Source organism: Talpa europaea (assembly GCF_964194135.1).
Source record: "Talpa europaea genome assembly, chromosome: 6".
NCBI lineage: Eukaryota > Metazoa > Chordata > Mammalia > Eulipotyphla > Talpidae > Talpa > Talpa europaea.
Genome location: NC_140072.1, coordinates 99,455,414 through 99,472,297, shown reverse-complemented (window position 1 = coordinate 99,472,297; position 16,884 = coordinate 99,455,414). Strand labels below are relative to the sequence as shown.

At 34.2% G+C, this 16,884-nt stretch overlaps 1 protein-coding gene across 1 annotated transcript in view; it reads right to left on the bottom strand.

Moving 5' to 3' along the window:
- The window catches only part of VWA8 (von Willebrand factor A domain containing 8), a gene marked incomplete at both ends in the record, with an annotated part of 320,923 nt that overhangs the window by 189,599 nt on the left and 114,440 nt on the right, over positions 1-16,884 (bottom strand). Inside the window, 3 exons of the mRNA XM_084235317.1 lie at positions 2,961-3,067; positions 5,576-5,682; positions 12,616-12,731. Coding sequence (XP_084091443.1) covers positions 2,961-3,067; positions 5,576-5,682; positions 12,616-12,731 — 330 coding nt within the window. The remainder of the gene's footprint in view (positions 1-2,960; positions 3,068-5,575; positions 5,683-12,615; positions 12,732-16,884) is intronic.

The window sequence follows — 16,884 nt, the reverse complement described above, 5'->3', positions numbered from 1 at the left end:
CCTGTATATTTTATTCTGATTAATAGCATCATTTTCTACCACCTGACTAAATCCCTGTCATCAGTATCCTCCAGTACATCTCACTCATCCTTATCATGATCCAATTAAACACCACATCTAAGTGAGTCACTCAAAAGTCATGATATGTAACTTTTTCTATCTCCACAGCTTTTATTCAGGTTATTATCATCTCTGGCCTAGATTTTTATCAGTCAATTTTGCTTCTCTAACTCCAGTCAATGTGCTCTCTTACAATAATGACAGTCATTTTGTTGTTCAAATCATGTCACTTCAAAATGCCTTAAACAACTTCTAATACCTTAGGAGCAAAGGTTACTCTCTTTCTTATTGATTTAGTCTCAGCCTCATCTCCTACCACTGTCCTTCTTCTACATTGTCATGGGCACAGTTTAAAATTTCTGTTTACTTTTCTACCAAATTACATGCTCCCTAAAAGAGTCTTCTTTCAATTAAGACAAAGGTCCACTGACCTGACCTAAATCACGCTGCACTGTGTCCTCTCCATTCAGCTCCCACTGTACCTCTTCATTCACATTCACAAATTTTTTTACCTGGACTATAGTAACAGCTTCCTACCAAGTTCTCTTCTTCATTCCAACTCACAGACAACATTAAAAGAATGAAAGCAAAGCTAGCAAAAGTGAAATTATGCTTAAAATCTTTGGATGGCTTCCTCAATTCTGAAAAGCACTCAAAGCCAAGATGATTCTTTCCTAACTCATCAACCTCATCTCTTGTCATTTTTTCACTTGGAAACTCAGCTCTGTGTCAGAGACAATTATATGTAGCTCCCTCTATGAGCTACCCTCTTACATAGCCAGCACTCTGCTGTCTGAGAAACTCTCTGGGCTTTTCCTGTCATTCCAAACTGGGGCTATCACTTCTACCACATTAACCTATATAGTAACCATGTACATGCATATATCTGTGTCTATCATGAGATATAAGAAATTTAATCACTAGAGCTGGGTGTGAGTATTTTAGTTTCTGTATTCTAATACCTTAGGAAAAGGTTTAATACATGGCAGATGTTTAAAAAAAATTTGAGATCTAACGATCATTAGATATTATATTAAGAGTCTATTAACCTCTCCTTAAATTTCTCCTCCTTACTACTGCAAATATAATACTCCTTAATGACAGATTTAAAAAAATAATACTCCTGATTATCAACATTCAAAATCTTGTTCATTCTTTCGTTAACTCAGCAATCACTATGTGCTAGGTAAGTATGTGCAATTTGCTAGAGATATAACATAAAGGAAACACTGGGCTTTGTCTTAGTGTTACAGAAAAACACATGTGAAAAACCAAGTGTCAACACAATGAGGTAAGGGGAACAGAGGGTATAGAACAAGCACTAAAGATTACTGGTTCAAAGATGAAGTGCAGCAAAAAAGGATATACTAAGATATGCTACGAGAACAAATTTTATAAAGTCACTGACCCTAAAACTGGTACAGCTAAAATTTTGCATTAATGGTTACTTCATAGCTTTATGAAGAGAAGGCATGTGTGGAGACAGGCTGTAGAAAGTTCCTCAGGGCTACTGTGTAAAGTTCACAGCAGCCCTGCGGTCTTCAATGTCTATGTCACAAATACCATGGCAACAGACACTGTATTCAAGGACACACTACTACTCAATTTCCTACATTCTTATATGCTGGAAAGGCTTTTCAATCTTGGCTACCATGGAGTTTTTTATATTGTCACTTATAACAAAATTTCCTGATCCTTTTTCTTTATTCCTCTCCAATATAAGGATAGAGTGTGTTATTATCAATGCTCCGTTATAGCAATTTTCCATGGTTCTGTCTTTAATAGGTAAGATTTTTTTTTCTTCTTTATGTCTCCTAGGTAACTTTATTTTCTGTTCATTTGTCAACTGCTTATGTAAGAGCATACAGGCTCTGGGAGAAAAATAAAATATAAATTAGTTAATGCACTATAGAGTAAATAAAATGCAAATTAGAGTTATGCCTTTTACTGTGTAATAAACAACAATTTTGACAGATTTCAAAACAATTGAGATTTTTTTATTGAGAAAGAACACAATGCCTTTTTCCCCTCATAGATAAGATCCATATTGGTAATAAAATGTAGGATTATAAATTATGGTTCTCACTGTGCAACAAATAGGATTGGAAAATGGAAGATAAAAAAGAACTTTTACTTTAATTTCCCCAATACCTTAATACAGTGAAAATAGTAAGCAGAAGTTGTTTTAACATAATTTACAAAGGTACAGTTATTACTTATATGCAGATTAGTGACCAAACATTACAGAACAATTTGGGTGTGTTTTTTATAAAATGTATAACCACTTAACAGAAAATTTGAGAAAAATTCTTTATATTACGGGTAATTTTCTCTGAAAAATATTCTTATTAAAGTGAACATCTACAACAGAGCTTCTGGGTACACACTAATTTCTGTGTCCTAGTGGGAGGTTTATAATTACTGGTTAGTTTACAACTGGGAAATTATCTATTACTTCCCTTAAAAGTATGGAAAGAAAAGAATAGAAAAATACTAGGAATTTGCAGAAAAGGAAAGGAATATGAGGGAAGGAGTGCATAGAATCTAATTCTCTTTGAACAACTGAGAACATTTAAGAGGAAAGCAAAAGAGAGAACGAGTATTAGTTCTACTTTGCTTTAAATTTAATAATATATTAATTTTATTTACCTGAAGTATAGCATATATGCACATACGAAATTTATTACTCTTACAACAGGAGCAATTCTTCCAATTTTCAAGTATCTTTGGAAAGAACTTTAAATTTTACAATGCCTTACTGAGAAATGTTACAAGATCTCATTTTGTATCATCTGAATCAAACTGAGCACATTATAAAAAATGGTTAAGTTTGAATCAGAACCAACTACCATAATGCAAGTGATTTATCCATGAATGCAAAGCAAGGCAAATGATCTTACCTGGACGTTGTCATAGAATAGAACATCAGGCACTTTCATTTTTTCATGGGCATTATAGATGGGTGCTCTCACAGATCCAATCTTCAGAAACCCAGATGCCACTTCACCTAAACATTTCACACATGACAGGTAATTACTCATAGCATTCTTCTCAGTGAGGTTAAGAGCAGACTCCATAGAATTCAATATAGTATCTTTACTATCTTATGGCCTCTGTGAGAAATTTTAATTAAAGCTTGAAGATAGTTATAAAACACCATCAATCCACATAAAAAGCTTAAAACCCTACAAATGTAGCTTAAAATGTTCCAAAATGTAATATTTTTAAACAAAACAATGTATATAGTACACAACATACAGACAAAATTGAGAGGGGGGAAAAATAACACAAAACTCAGTCAAGCCACAATCATAAGCATATTTGGTTAGAGACTATAACATATACAGAAGCCAAATAAACATTCAAAAGCTCTGAAGTTCTTTGAATGTATTTTTTAGGACCCACTCAGTGAAATCCCCCCCACAAGGAAGCCCTAGAACTCTAATAAAAAAATACAGATCTTTTGCATTAACAGCAACATCCAGGAGATCTGTATTTTCAAATAAGCACTGCAGGTGCTACACTACTATACTGTGGTAATTATTATTTTATTGTATTTGCTTTAAATATAATTGATCGAGAATAGAGTATGAGCTCCCTGAAGCTAGGAAACTAAAAAAAATTTCTTTTTCCCTTGAAGTCAGAGAATATATCTATCATGTGTACCCTGCAATAATGATGTTCCACTGTCTGACATTCCAAGGTCAATAATAATATTCATTAGGAATTGTATTTCTGACAGTTACAACAGAAGCTATCATTTATTGAGTACTTTCTATGTGCCAGATCTCAAACTAGGAGCTTCAGTTCCTTGTTATCTCATATAATTTCATGTTATCTCATATAATTTCTCTTAACAATGAGATAAGAATTATGAGGAAGTTAAGAAGAACATAAAGTATTTTGCTTAAAATCACCCAGCTAGTATGGGCAGAGCTAAAAATAATATAGAATGATGTTCTTTCTGCCATATAGAGTATGTTCAATCCCTTGTTTCCAAATAATATTCCATCCTGTGGAAATACCCTGGAAAGCAGATAGGCATTCAAAATACCTTGAAGAATTCACCTAATTTTCCCCTACTTCCAAAAGAAATTTTCTATTTTGAAAGCATTTTGAAAGATAAGGGGGAGAGTAACATTATACCTATGGGGTACTATGAACAATTTTGAACCAGAAATAAATTGTCACCCTGTTTAACCACTTCAGGGTGTTACACAATTGTCAAAGCACAGCTGATCTTAACAGTAATGTCTCCCCTTCAAAAGACTCATGCCATTTTGTTTTTATTCACAATTCTATGGGAAGGAAAACCATGGCTGTCAAGCTGAGATTTATTATTTATTTACTTTGAAATAGCCCAATATAAAACCATAAAGGGGAAGACCAGGGCTGTGGTAGTGAATTTACAGATCTGTATATGCTGACATTTCAGGTTCAAACAGCATCTGATTCTGTTCACAGTTTCATTTATGGAACCATTTGTTGAGTAGATTCAGGGCTTCAGGATAATTCACTCAACCAATGTTTACTGTTAAAATTTCAAACTCAGAAAGGGAAGTGCATGAGAGAATAGTGATAGTGATGCTAGTACTTCTCTGGGAGAGAGCTGATTAGCTATTTTCTAAGAAATCTCAAAGGACTGCATTATTACAGTAAATTTTCAAGGGAAGCTGAAAACCTAATTCTGTCATCACAACTGCTTATCTCTACCCAGCCTCATCAGTAGGTTGAATTTATAATTTTACCCTTAAAAATTAATCTATTTTCTTAATTCCAAATTCTTATCTCAGCATAGCTCCAATTATTAAAAAACACCTACTCCAAAGATAGTTACAATTGTCCCTTTTTAGAGGGTAGTCATGCATTGGCTGTTTTGAAAGAACAGGTAATTATTTCATAAAACAGAGGGACTTTCACTGTATTCTCATTGAAGAATTGAGAACTTTCATAGGAAAAGTTAAGCCTCCCTAAACTCAAAATTACACTTATGGTTATCCAGGAGAAAATAACCACAAGAGACAATACAGATGGAAATGGAAGAAGTAAGACGGCATGAAATGGTTCTCTGAATATTATTTTAGACTACATTAACTTAGAACTGTTTCCCAAACAGGTCTCATAGGACCTTGATGGTCACAAAATGTAAAGGCTGTGCAAAGAAAACAGAATTCCAAATTCTATGGTAAAATATATTTGGAAAAAAAGGTAAAACAAAATCACACAAGTTTGTTTACATCAGGAATTCTCAGAGCCTTTAACAGCTTCTTGTTAATTTTGACTCTTGGTGGGGAGGACCCATATCTGATGTGTATTGAAGTAAAGCAAATATTCTAAGGTTTAACTTGTAAGTGGGCTTTAAACATTTTTATAACAAAAGATTCATTTCTTCAATCCAATATAGTAAACAAAAAGGATAGAATACGAACCCATTTTTCACTGAAATTAAAAAAGTCATATACAAATGTTTGATGATTACTATTTCACTTTTAAGAAAAGCAAATCAAATACTTACATTTGTAATCCTTCAGATCTGATTGCAGAGTATTATCAGTGTTTATTTCTATTGTAGCATCTGCCAGATTTTTTTCTAAGGCTGACCTTGCAAGGGTTGGTAAAAACCTGGGGTGAGGTGGGATGGAAAGAACAGAATGATAAAATGAAAGCTTTCTGTGATGCTAAATATCTTTTGACATAAACACATATGCACATGCACACACACACACACAAAAACACACACAAATGACAACCAATTAAGAAGATTGATCTTGGTTTGTGAAATCATAAAAAAAATTAGAATATAAACTTTAAGTAGCTTTAAGTACATGTGAAGATGAAGAAAATGTATTTTGAGTTTATAGAAAACTTGAACAAACCAATTACCAACAATGCAACTGAAACAGTAATCGAAACCCTACTAAAAAAACAAAAGCCCAGGACCAGATGGTTTCAAACAAGTTCTACCAAATGTTCAAAGATGAACTAATATCGATCCTGCAAAGACTCTCTCAAAAACTGAGAAAGGAGGAATATTACCAAATATATTTCACAAGGCCAAAAGCACACTAATACCAAAACCAAACAAAGACAACACAAGAAAAGAAAACTACAGTGAACACGAATGCTAAAATCCTCAATAAAATCTTAGCAAACTGAATATGATAATGCATTAAAAGGATTATACACCAAGATCAAGTGGGATTTATTCCAGGGACACAAGATGGTTCAAAATCTAAAAATCAATTAACGTAAATCCTTTAAAAAGTAAAACTGATTTGAAATTAGTATTTATTTATAGACATTTTGCAGGACAAGACTTAAAAATAATTTTTAAAAATGATTTAGTATATCTCACAAATATTGTTTACCATCTGGCTGATAATAAAATTTTCCTAAACAGATAAAATAAAAATACTTTAACATGCTTTGTCTGGCAATCACAAAAAATTCAAATTAGTAGAGGCAGATTATTAATAAGTGATTTTAAGATTATGCAGCTTCGTGATTCTTTTTTAAAACTATACTTGCTTATCTATTCTTTATGTATGTTGTTAAAATAATCTTTTGAGTAACAGAGGTATTTTTTTTAACCACAAATAGAATACAAAAAGAGAATTTCCCATCCATACACATATTTAAATATCTGGAGCTTAAGATCCCAAACAGGTCCATAGAAATACTTTTTCATGCATCACTACCTGTATATAATATAATAACTATGTGCCATAATATTCCAAATGAACATATTGGGAACATACCACTTTAAAGTTAGGTTTTCTGTATCTCTAAACCTTTGATGGTACTTTCCCAAAGCCTTGCGTATAAGCTAATAAAAGAGAGTGATCTCGAGAAGTTCAAATGGGTTAACTGTAAAGAACTGTCAGATTTCTTGTCTGTATTTTTCCAACCTGTATATCTGACATTGTATCCCACGTACTGCCTCACTTTGGTTCTAGGCTACCATAGGGGGTTGTATATAGTTCTAAGCCAGCATCATCAGTTCAGCATGGAATCAGACTGTTGTTCATCTCTGACTTTTTACCTTTTTTTGGATTATTGCCTTGTCTTGCAAAATCAAGCCCATACCTTATCTCCCACATCCAATAACTGAGCTTTCAATTTGGTTTTCTGAGCCCTTATCATGGCACCCTCTTCACCCTTCTTCTCATGACTATCTCATGAAACAGACTATGTTCTGGTAACATTAGGCCCTGCAGCTCCAGCTCCACTACTTTTTTCAGATAACCCTGATTCACCACATTTGAGCTTAGATTGTTTGCAATTTCCAGAAATCCCTGACATCAATATAGTTTTTTATGTAACAACACATCCTCACATTGTCCCTGAATTGGAACAATCTAGATTATTTTCCAAGGCCTATAGAGGATAGCCTCCCTTTCCATAGCAATGACAACCATTGCTTGCCAATATGATACTCTTCCTGCTGAAATTGAACGTTTCAGAATTATTTTTCAACCACACACCTTAACAGTACTAGAAATCATCAGTGGTAGCATCAACGTTTAAATGAATTTACATATAGAACACATGCTCAGAAATAATATTCCACCCAACATGAGGGGAATAAAGCATGTGATATGGTGTGAGGTCAACCTTTACTTTGTTCCTCAGTTTCAAGGGACTTTGTTCCTCAGTTTAACTGTTTCCTTTCTTGCTGCTCACTAAAACTTTCAACTTGATCTTTTCATCTCCTTTTCTAGCATTTAGTAAAAAAAGAAGTAAATGAATGAAACACCTGTCTATCCTACCTTCCTATAACCAAAGCTAGCACATATTCTGTTTCAAAGTTTCAAGTGCATTTATCACCATATGAACACTGTAATGTTTTTTAAAAACTTTTATACTCATTGTCTTCATTTGCTACCAGGAAAAAAAAAAAAAAAAAGAACAGATCAGTCCCTAGTCTCTGCAGATCCTGGTTATGAGAAAAACTAAAAGTTAACTGCATTCTGGAAAACACAGAAGCAGTAAAAGTAGGCTAATTCAAACCATAACTGTGTCTTTAGATTAAGAAATAGATAGGACTTCTCAAGATAATACCCTGAAAACATAGAATAAGGATAAGAGATAATCCCAAATTAATAGCCAAAGGGGAGAAGTGTTAGTAGTAAAAGTCAGAGAAAGAGACTGAGGGATTCTGTGGATATTAGGGAACCTTGGAGTTCTATTTAACATGTGCAATTATATTAATCCCTTTATACCTGTGATTTTAAATCTTCAATTTACAAAGAACATTGGACTATTTAAGCTAGTTTGGTACATCCTACTTAGAAATTTGATTTCTTATATTTTGAGTTATTTCATTTCTCAGGAAAGTTATGTTAATTCAGACATTTGAAGGAATTAAAAGGAAATAGAAGAGATAAAGTATATTAACAAATTTCGATATTTGAAGATATTTAATTTAGTCAAGTTTTATAAATTAAACCAAACATTTTTCAAAGGCCCATAAAAGTAATTAAGATTTGCTGGACTTACAGACTAAGTAAAATAATAGGAAAAAAAAATTAAAGAAGTCTAGATTTTTGAAATTATTGCATTAAAAATTGAAAAGCATTTTTAAAGCCAATATTCTCTCCTGCAAGCAAAATCAACCTCAGGACAACAAAAAATTCACATCAACAACATCATTATAATCATTTAAGACTGTATATGATATGTTCTATCAGGTTTATGATTTTTTAAAAATTAGCTAATATCATATGTAGCTACTCATTTTATTTCATAAGGTAATTTTTTTTTTTTAAAGATTTATTTATACAAGCACTGGGTACAGTCAGAAGCGTGGGAGGGTGAGAGAATTCACCAGAGCCAGAGGGGAGAGCAGAGCAGGCAGAAGGACTGAAATACACTGCTGAGGGGAGCAGCGGGCAATAGGAGAGGTCTGCACGCCATGTGGGACCCTCGCCCGGTGGCCGGGGATCGAACCTGTGCTGCAGAGGCTACGGGCAGCTTTGCAACCCAGCGCTCAACCGCTGCACCACCGGGGAGGCCCTCATAAAGTAAATTTTAAAAATATTTTATGCTTACTAAGTTTTCAGTATGTGGAAACATTTCCATATTGCTTCAAAGACAGGTATTCACATCCAGCTAAATTCTTATAGCTCTGCCTAAAATTCATATGATAAAGGATCATCAATCCAAGACTTTTCATAAGTTAATAATTTAATGGAATATCAGATACCAAAATGGGACTTATAATTACTTTAACAAAATTTTTCTGGAATGCAAAACATCTGACAACTTTGCAGTCTTCTAAACTTTCTGCCTTTTGACTTCTTAATACAAGGTTTTCAAATATCTAGAAAGTGAATTATGTATCTAGGTTCAAAACATGATGTACATATTATAGGTTATGAAGGTGAGGTATTTAGAGAGTAATTCCCACAGATAAAGAAAATTTCCAATCTTAACTGGAATAAACAAATAGATGTTTAAACAATTAAATTAATAAGATAAAAAAAGATTTAGTTAATATTAACCAACTTAATGTTTAAGAAATTTAGGCTAGAGAGTTCCTTTTGATTTTGGCTGTTTAATAACAGACTTCATGAATATAAAGTCAATTTCTATTTTGAAACTTTCTATGAAACTAAGCTCTTTTCATTGATTCAACATGGAATGAGGTCATTTAAAAAAAATTTATGCAGCAGTAATTTTTTGTTTCTTCCTGCTACTGTGCTATCCTGAAAAGAAGGTTAGTACAAGGCTTTGGATTCAGCCTTGCTAAAGTAAACAGATTGTACATAAACAAGAGAGCTGTTTTACTATTTGGTAAGGATGGTACAAATACAATTTTATTGTGGTTAGTTGATAACCCTGAAAAGTGTATTTTTTTTTTGTTTTTAATTTTTAAATTTCAACCATACAGAAAATTACAAAGAATATTAGAATATTAATCATTCTGTACTTGGAGATAACTTTCACCTTGATATTTATGATGATCTTTCCTGTCCATATTTTAATTTGGCACATATGCATGATTAATATAATACATTGCATTTTCTATTTTATGTAAATGGTATCATACATCAAATCTCTTGCAAACTACTTTTTTCACTCAATATTGTCATGATCCATACCTGTTGGTACATGTAGATCTACTTCATTTTAACTGCTATATAGTATTTCATTACATGAATATGTCAATTTATATATATATATATATATTCATTCCCCAATTGTTGGACAGATACGTTATTTCAATGTTTTATCCTTTCAAACAATGACGCAATGAACATTCTTCTACCTGGCTCCTTACATGCATAAGGTTATCTCTGAGGTGATATGAAGAGGTCAAAACACAGATTGTGTGTATGTTTGTGGGTATATAAATGCTAATCTTTTCTATGGTTAATTCTTTTGTATTTCATTAATTTGTGCCCAATATTACAGTTTTTCCATTTACTTTGGGTTTACTTATTAAGTTGAGTGCTTAGCTCATTTTTTTTCCTATTCTTTTCTAATAAGTGAATTTAAGGTTTAAAAAAAAACACTTGATAAGCTACATTAAGTGCACCCTTTTTCCCCTTCCATGTCTACCTATGTTGTCTTTTCTTGATTTTCCTTCTTCAGTCTATTGCCATTCTTTTTGGTGGTTACCCCAAATTTTTTTTAAAGATTATTTATTTATACAAGCACTGGGTACAGTCAGAAGCACGGGAGGGCGAGTGAATTCACCAGAGCCAGAGTGGGGAGCAGAACAGTCAGAAGGATCGAAGTACACTGCTGAAGAGAGCAGCTGGCGGCAGGAGAGGTCTGCGCATGTGTGGGATCCTCCTCCAGTGGCTGGGGAGCAGCCAGGGATCGAACTGGTGCTGCAGAGACTGCGGACAGCTTCGCAACCCAGCGCTCCACCGCTGCGCCACCGGAGAGGCCCTACCCAAAATTTTTATGTGCATACTTGAACAAAATTATAGAGTGCAAATAAATTGTTGTTAATCTGAAGTTGTCAATTTTATTTTATTTTATTATTTTTTTTAATAGAGGCATGCTTTATTTGTTTGCTGGTTTGTTTGTTTGTTTTGTTTATACATGCACTGGGTACAGTCAGAAGTGCGGGAGGGTGAGAGAATTCACCAGAGCCAGAGCGGGGAGCAGAGCACGCAGAAGGACCGAAGTACACTGCTGAGGGGAGCAGCGGGCGGCAGGAGAGGTCTGCGCGCCATGTGGGACCCTCCTCCGGTGGCCGGGGAGTAGCCGGGGATCGAACCGGCGCCGCAGAGGCCACGCGCAGTTTCGCAACCCAGCGCTCAACCACTGCGCCACCGGGGAGGCCCAAGTTGTCAATTTTAATATTTGCTGCCTTCCAAATTGTTCACTTTTTCTATAGTTTTGCAGCAATAGTGAAATACATATTTGTTCTCCAAACTTATGATCTGGTTATTTTTTAAGTTAATTTATATAATATTTTAAAATTTTTTTAAGCAAATTGAAATTACTTACAAGGTCATATATAAAGTTCTGCAGAATACTTTGGGTATAATTGTTTCACTCTAATATATCCAGTTATTATTTTCCCTTAGGTTCCAACACTGTTTATATTGTTTAGCATTGACTATTTACTTCCATAAACACTCATTAATAACTAAATTCTGATAAATACTGAATAGGTAATGAATCTATCTCTGTCTATATTTCCTTCAGCTCATAACCCTGAAAATAAGAAGGCATTTTTTTCCTAATCTTTATTCAGAAGTCTAATATTGTTTTAATCAAAAGAAAATAAATTTCATTATTTCTTATAATTAAAAGTTATTTTAAAAATTACTCTTTGAGAAAGCCTTATTTTAGCTGAATATACCACAGAGAAAATAAATTCAAGTTCTAACACAAAGAACTTAATTACAAGAAAAACTTGTCCATAAAACTGAAGATTTATGAGGGGTCATTACACATTCTCCTAAACTTAAAGGAGATTCTCTTTTAATTCCTTTTATATATCAAGGAATGAATGGACAATAGTCATAACCATCATAAAAAAATCCTAGGTTCTATGAAAAGAGTCCAAAAGCATCTATTGACTGAATCTACTGGGCACTGCTCTTAATCTTTTCTTGTAATTCCTTAAAATACTTTCATGCAAGTGTGAGATTCGTATGAAAATTCTGTAAGCAAATGTATTATAACCGCTTCCAACTAGGTTTGAAAAATATTAAGTGTAGACTGAAAAGACATTAGTTTTGTTAATTGAGCAGCACAGCAGTATGGTCAACCTGGAAAGTTTCAATTTGAGTTTGGGAGGTATTAGAGTAGTGCAAAGAACTAGCTCAGACGACAGAGAAACCAGTGTGGAAATCCCAAACCCACTTTTACTTATTTACCACTATGTGACTTAGTGAAACTAAGTAAATGACTTAGTTTTCTCATCTACAAAACACATCTGGATTTTGTTGCTATGCTTAAATATGTTTTAAAACTGAATGCAAGGTTGAAAGAGCTAATATCCAGACCGATAATTTTTGCAGACCTGTGAATTCAGCCTTTCAGTTAAATTTCTATTATGAATTCTGTGAGAAAGGAGAATATGATTACCTGGAAAGGCAGGCTTTATTAACAGCACTGTGAAGATTTTCATTGGGGTATTGTGACAGTCGACGAGAGATCCGCAATAGTTGTCTGGTCGAAAGTGATGATGCCAAAGACTGAGCCTATCAAAAAGGCAAAGATAGGCTGTTAAGCATCTTGTTTCAACTTGTTGAAAATCCCTTTACATGGGTACCATAGCAGAAATTCATTATTTCTGAAGGACAAGACCAAACTTAAATATGTACTGTTAATAAATTATAAATACAAATCAACAGAAATCAATTTATACTTAAACATCTTTGAAGAGTTTTTTTTTAAACAATCTATAAGAAGTGTTTATGAATAAATTTAATTAAAGTGCTATGCCAAGTGCTGTGTATAAATGATATTTTGGAAAGGGGGAGAGGGAGAATGAAGGAAAGATGTCACATAACACGGGTCACACATGACTTACAAATGTGTACATTTAACTATTTGCTCATAATTTTCTGCTTATGGAAAGCCAATCTGTAAAGGTATCCTGAAAATGCTTAGAGCCATAATTAATATATGGCTTCCAAATAATACAGGAAAGGAGTTACTGATAATTTAAACTGCTGATGACAGAGATGTGAACTACTTTGTCACTTGAATAGCAGCTTTCTGTTTGGAATCCTTCCCATATACTGTCAGAGTAATTTCATTTTGTTTTCTTGTAGTTCCCAAATCCCATCAGTAGAACTGCTAGTAAATAACTCAGGACATGCTAAGTACCAACACATATTTGTTGACTTGAATTTGAAATGATCTTGGCAGGCAACATAATGTAATGGTAAAGAGAAGGGGACTTTATGAATAAAGTGTTCAGAATGAATGGGAGGATGCCAAATACACACTGCGTATTTTCTTATTTTTAAGTTTTCACTTAAGGTCATCTCTGTATGTCCTGAGGAAGATAAAACTGAAATGATTTCACTCTTAGTTTATTTTGCAACTCCATGTGATGTTGATCTGCTGTTATTAGCATATTTCAGCAACATGAAATATACAGTCCTCTGGGAGCTAGGTTAGGAGCATGACAAATACTTATGACATCTTTTTTTCTATTTAAAATACTTTTAAGTTTCAAAGAACTCATTTATAAGCAAACATTTGTTTCATCCTTCAACAAATTTGCATTCTAGACATAGAGACAATATTTAAATATAAGGATGCATAAATTGAGATTCAAAATAGAATATAATTCAATGCCAAAATAAGTGGAACAGTTGACAATTGCTATAGGGTTTTAAAATGTTCAAGTGAGGGTCTCCCCAGTGGCGCAGGGGGTTGAGCTCAGCACTGTGAAGCTGTCTGCAGCTTCTGCAGTGCGGGTTCGATTCCTGGCCGGCCAGGGAGATTCCCACATGGCACGGCCGACCTCTCCTCTCTTGCCCGTTGCTCCCCTCAGCAGTGTACTTTGGTTAATTTGCCTGTTCTGCTCTCCACTCTGTCTCTGGTGAATCCTCTCACCCTCCCACACCTTTGGCCTGTATCCCAGCTATTGTATAAATAAAAAAAAATAAATCTTTAAAAAAAAATAAAAAATAAAATGTTCAAATGAGCATGAGAAATGCTATGAACAAAGGTACGAAAGCAAAAGGAAAAGAAATTCATGCAGAACATAAGGAAACCAATCAAGTTTTACTGGAGGGTCCTACTGGAAAGCCTGTTCCCAAATAAAAAAGACCTGTAACTGACACTTTGAGGAACGTGGCCCTAAGCCTGAAGGTGACAGAACTTTATTATGTGCAAAGTAGTAACATGGTTTTAGAAGAATTAATCTGACAACAGTCTGTAAAATAGTTAAAGAACATTAAGAAGTGAGACAAGAAGCAAAGCTATTTCAATGATCTTCCTATCAAGAGGTAAAGTTCTCCAGCAAAGTTACTGACAACAGGAATGGAGAGAAGGGCTCAAAAGCACAACATTCTAATCTCATTCTAATTCACTGCACTGGATTCAGGCTTCCCATTTCATTTCAATTATCAGTAAGAAATTCTCATGAATTTGAAAAATACCAACTGTCTTAGTCAGGAACACCAAAATATCCTGAAATAATATCCAGTGTAAAATAAAAAATCAGGGCCTCCGTTTTTTCTTGTATAAATAAATAAATCTTAAAATAAAATAAAAAATCAGAAATAACCCATTGGGCCACTTAAGTGTTGAGTGAAAGGTTTGGTTGTCTCAATTCTGATAGTATTATAAATTAAAAATGAATAGCAAACTTTATTTTTTTTTATAATAAATTTTATTGTTATATTCCCCATACAATTGCAGCCCCCCCATTCTGACCCCAATCCCTCCCCTCCCGCCCCCGCCCCCCTAAAAGTGTCTCTGGTTCATAGTTTTTTGTTGATTTTGATTTTCACTTTCTTATAGTTATTCATTTTCCTGGTCCCTTATTTAAGTTTTCTAGATTCCTGCTATGAGTGAGACCATCCGGTATTTTTCTTTTTCTTTTTGGCTTATTTCGCTGAGCATGATCCCTTCCAGCGCCATCCATGTTGCTGCAAATTGCATGTGTTTATCTTTTTTGAATGCTGAGTAATATTCCATGGTGTATATGTACCACATCTTCTTGATCCAGTCATCTATTTTTGGGCATTTGGGTTGTTTCCAAAGCTTAGCTATTGTAAACAGTGCTGCTATAAACATAGGGGTGCAGGTGTTCTTTGGAATTGATGTTTCTGTGTCCTTTGGGTAAATACCTAGGAGTGGAATTGCTGGATCATATGGAAGCTCTATGTTTAGTAGGTCCAGAAATCTCCACACAGCTTTCCACAGTGGTTGGACCAGTTTGCACTCCCACCAACAGTGCAGAAGAGTTCCTTTTTCTCCACACCCTCGCCAGCATTTGTTGTTGCTAGTTTTTTTAATATGTGCCATTCTCACTGGTGTAAGATGGTATCTCATGGTAGTTTTGATTTGCATTTCCCTGATGGCAAGTGATGTTGAACATTTTTTCATATGCCTGTTGGCCATTTGCATTTCCTCTTCAGAGAAGTTTCTTTTTAGCTCTTCTGCCCATTTTTTGACTGGATTGTTTTCTTTGTTGTTGTTGAGTCTCATCAGCTCTTTGCAGATTTTTGTGATCAGTCCTTTATCATTAGTGTTGGGTGCAAAAATGTTCTCCCAGTTGGTGGGGTTTCTCTTTGTTTTTGTTATTGTCTCTTTTGCTGTGCAGAAGCTCTTTAATTTGATGTAGTCCCAGCTGTTTATCTTTGCCTTCACTATCACTGCTTTGGGTGATGTGTCTGTAAAGATGTATTTGATGGGCAAATCACGTAGTGTTTCGCCTATATTTCCTTCTATATATTTTATGGTTTCAGGTCTTATGTCTAGTTCTTTAATCCATTTTGAGTTGATTTTTGTGTATGGTGTGAGGTAGTGGTCAAGCTTCATTCTTTTGCATGTAGCGACCCAGTTTTCCCAGCACCATTTATTGAACAAACTTTCTTTGCTCCAATGCATAGTCTTTGCTCCTTTGTCAAAGATTAGTTGACCATAAATCTGTGGGTTTATTTCTGGATTTTCTATTCGATTCCATTGGTCTGTATGTCTGTTCTTGTTCCAATACCATGCAGTTTTGATGATTATGGCTTTGTAGTATAGTTTGAAGTCTGGGAGTGTGATGCCTCCATTCCCTTCTTTTTTTTTTCAGGAGAGCTTTGGCTATTCGGGGTTTTTGGTGATTCCATATGAATTTCATCAATAATTGTTCTATTTCTTTGAAGAATGACATTGAAATTTTGATTGGAATAGCATTGAATCTGTATATTGCTTTTGGAAGGATGGCCATTTTAATAATGTTTATTCTTCCAATCCACGAGCAGGGGATGTCTCTCCATTTCTTTGTGTCTTCTTCTATTTCTTTTAACAGTGTTTTATAGTTTTCTTTGTATAGTTCCTTTACCTCTTTTGTTAGATTTATTCCCAAATATTTGATTTTTTTTGTTTCAATAACAAAAGGGATGGTTTTTTTGATTTCTTCTTCTTCAGATTTATTGTTTGTGTATAGGAAGGCTACTGACTTTTGCGTGTTGATTTTGTATCCTGCCACTTTACTGAACTGATTGATGAGTTGAATTAGCTTTTCTGTGGAGTTTTTGGGGTTCTCTATGTATAATATCATATCGTCTGCAAATAGTGATAGTTTGACTTCTTCTTTTCCTATTTGGATTCCTTGGATGTCTTTCTCTTGTCTTATTGCCCTGGCTAGGACTTCCAGTATTATATTGAAAAGCAGTGGTG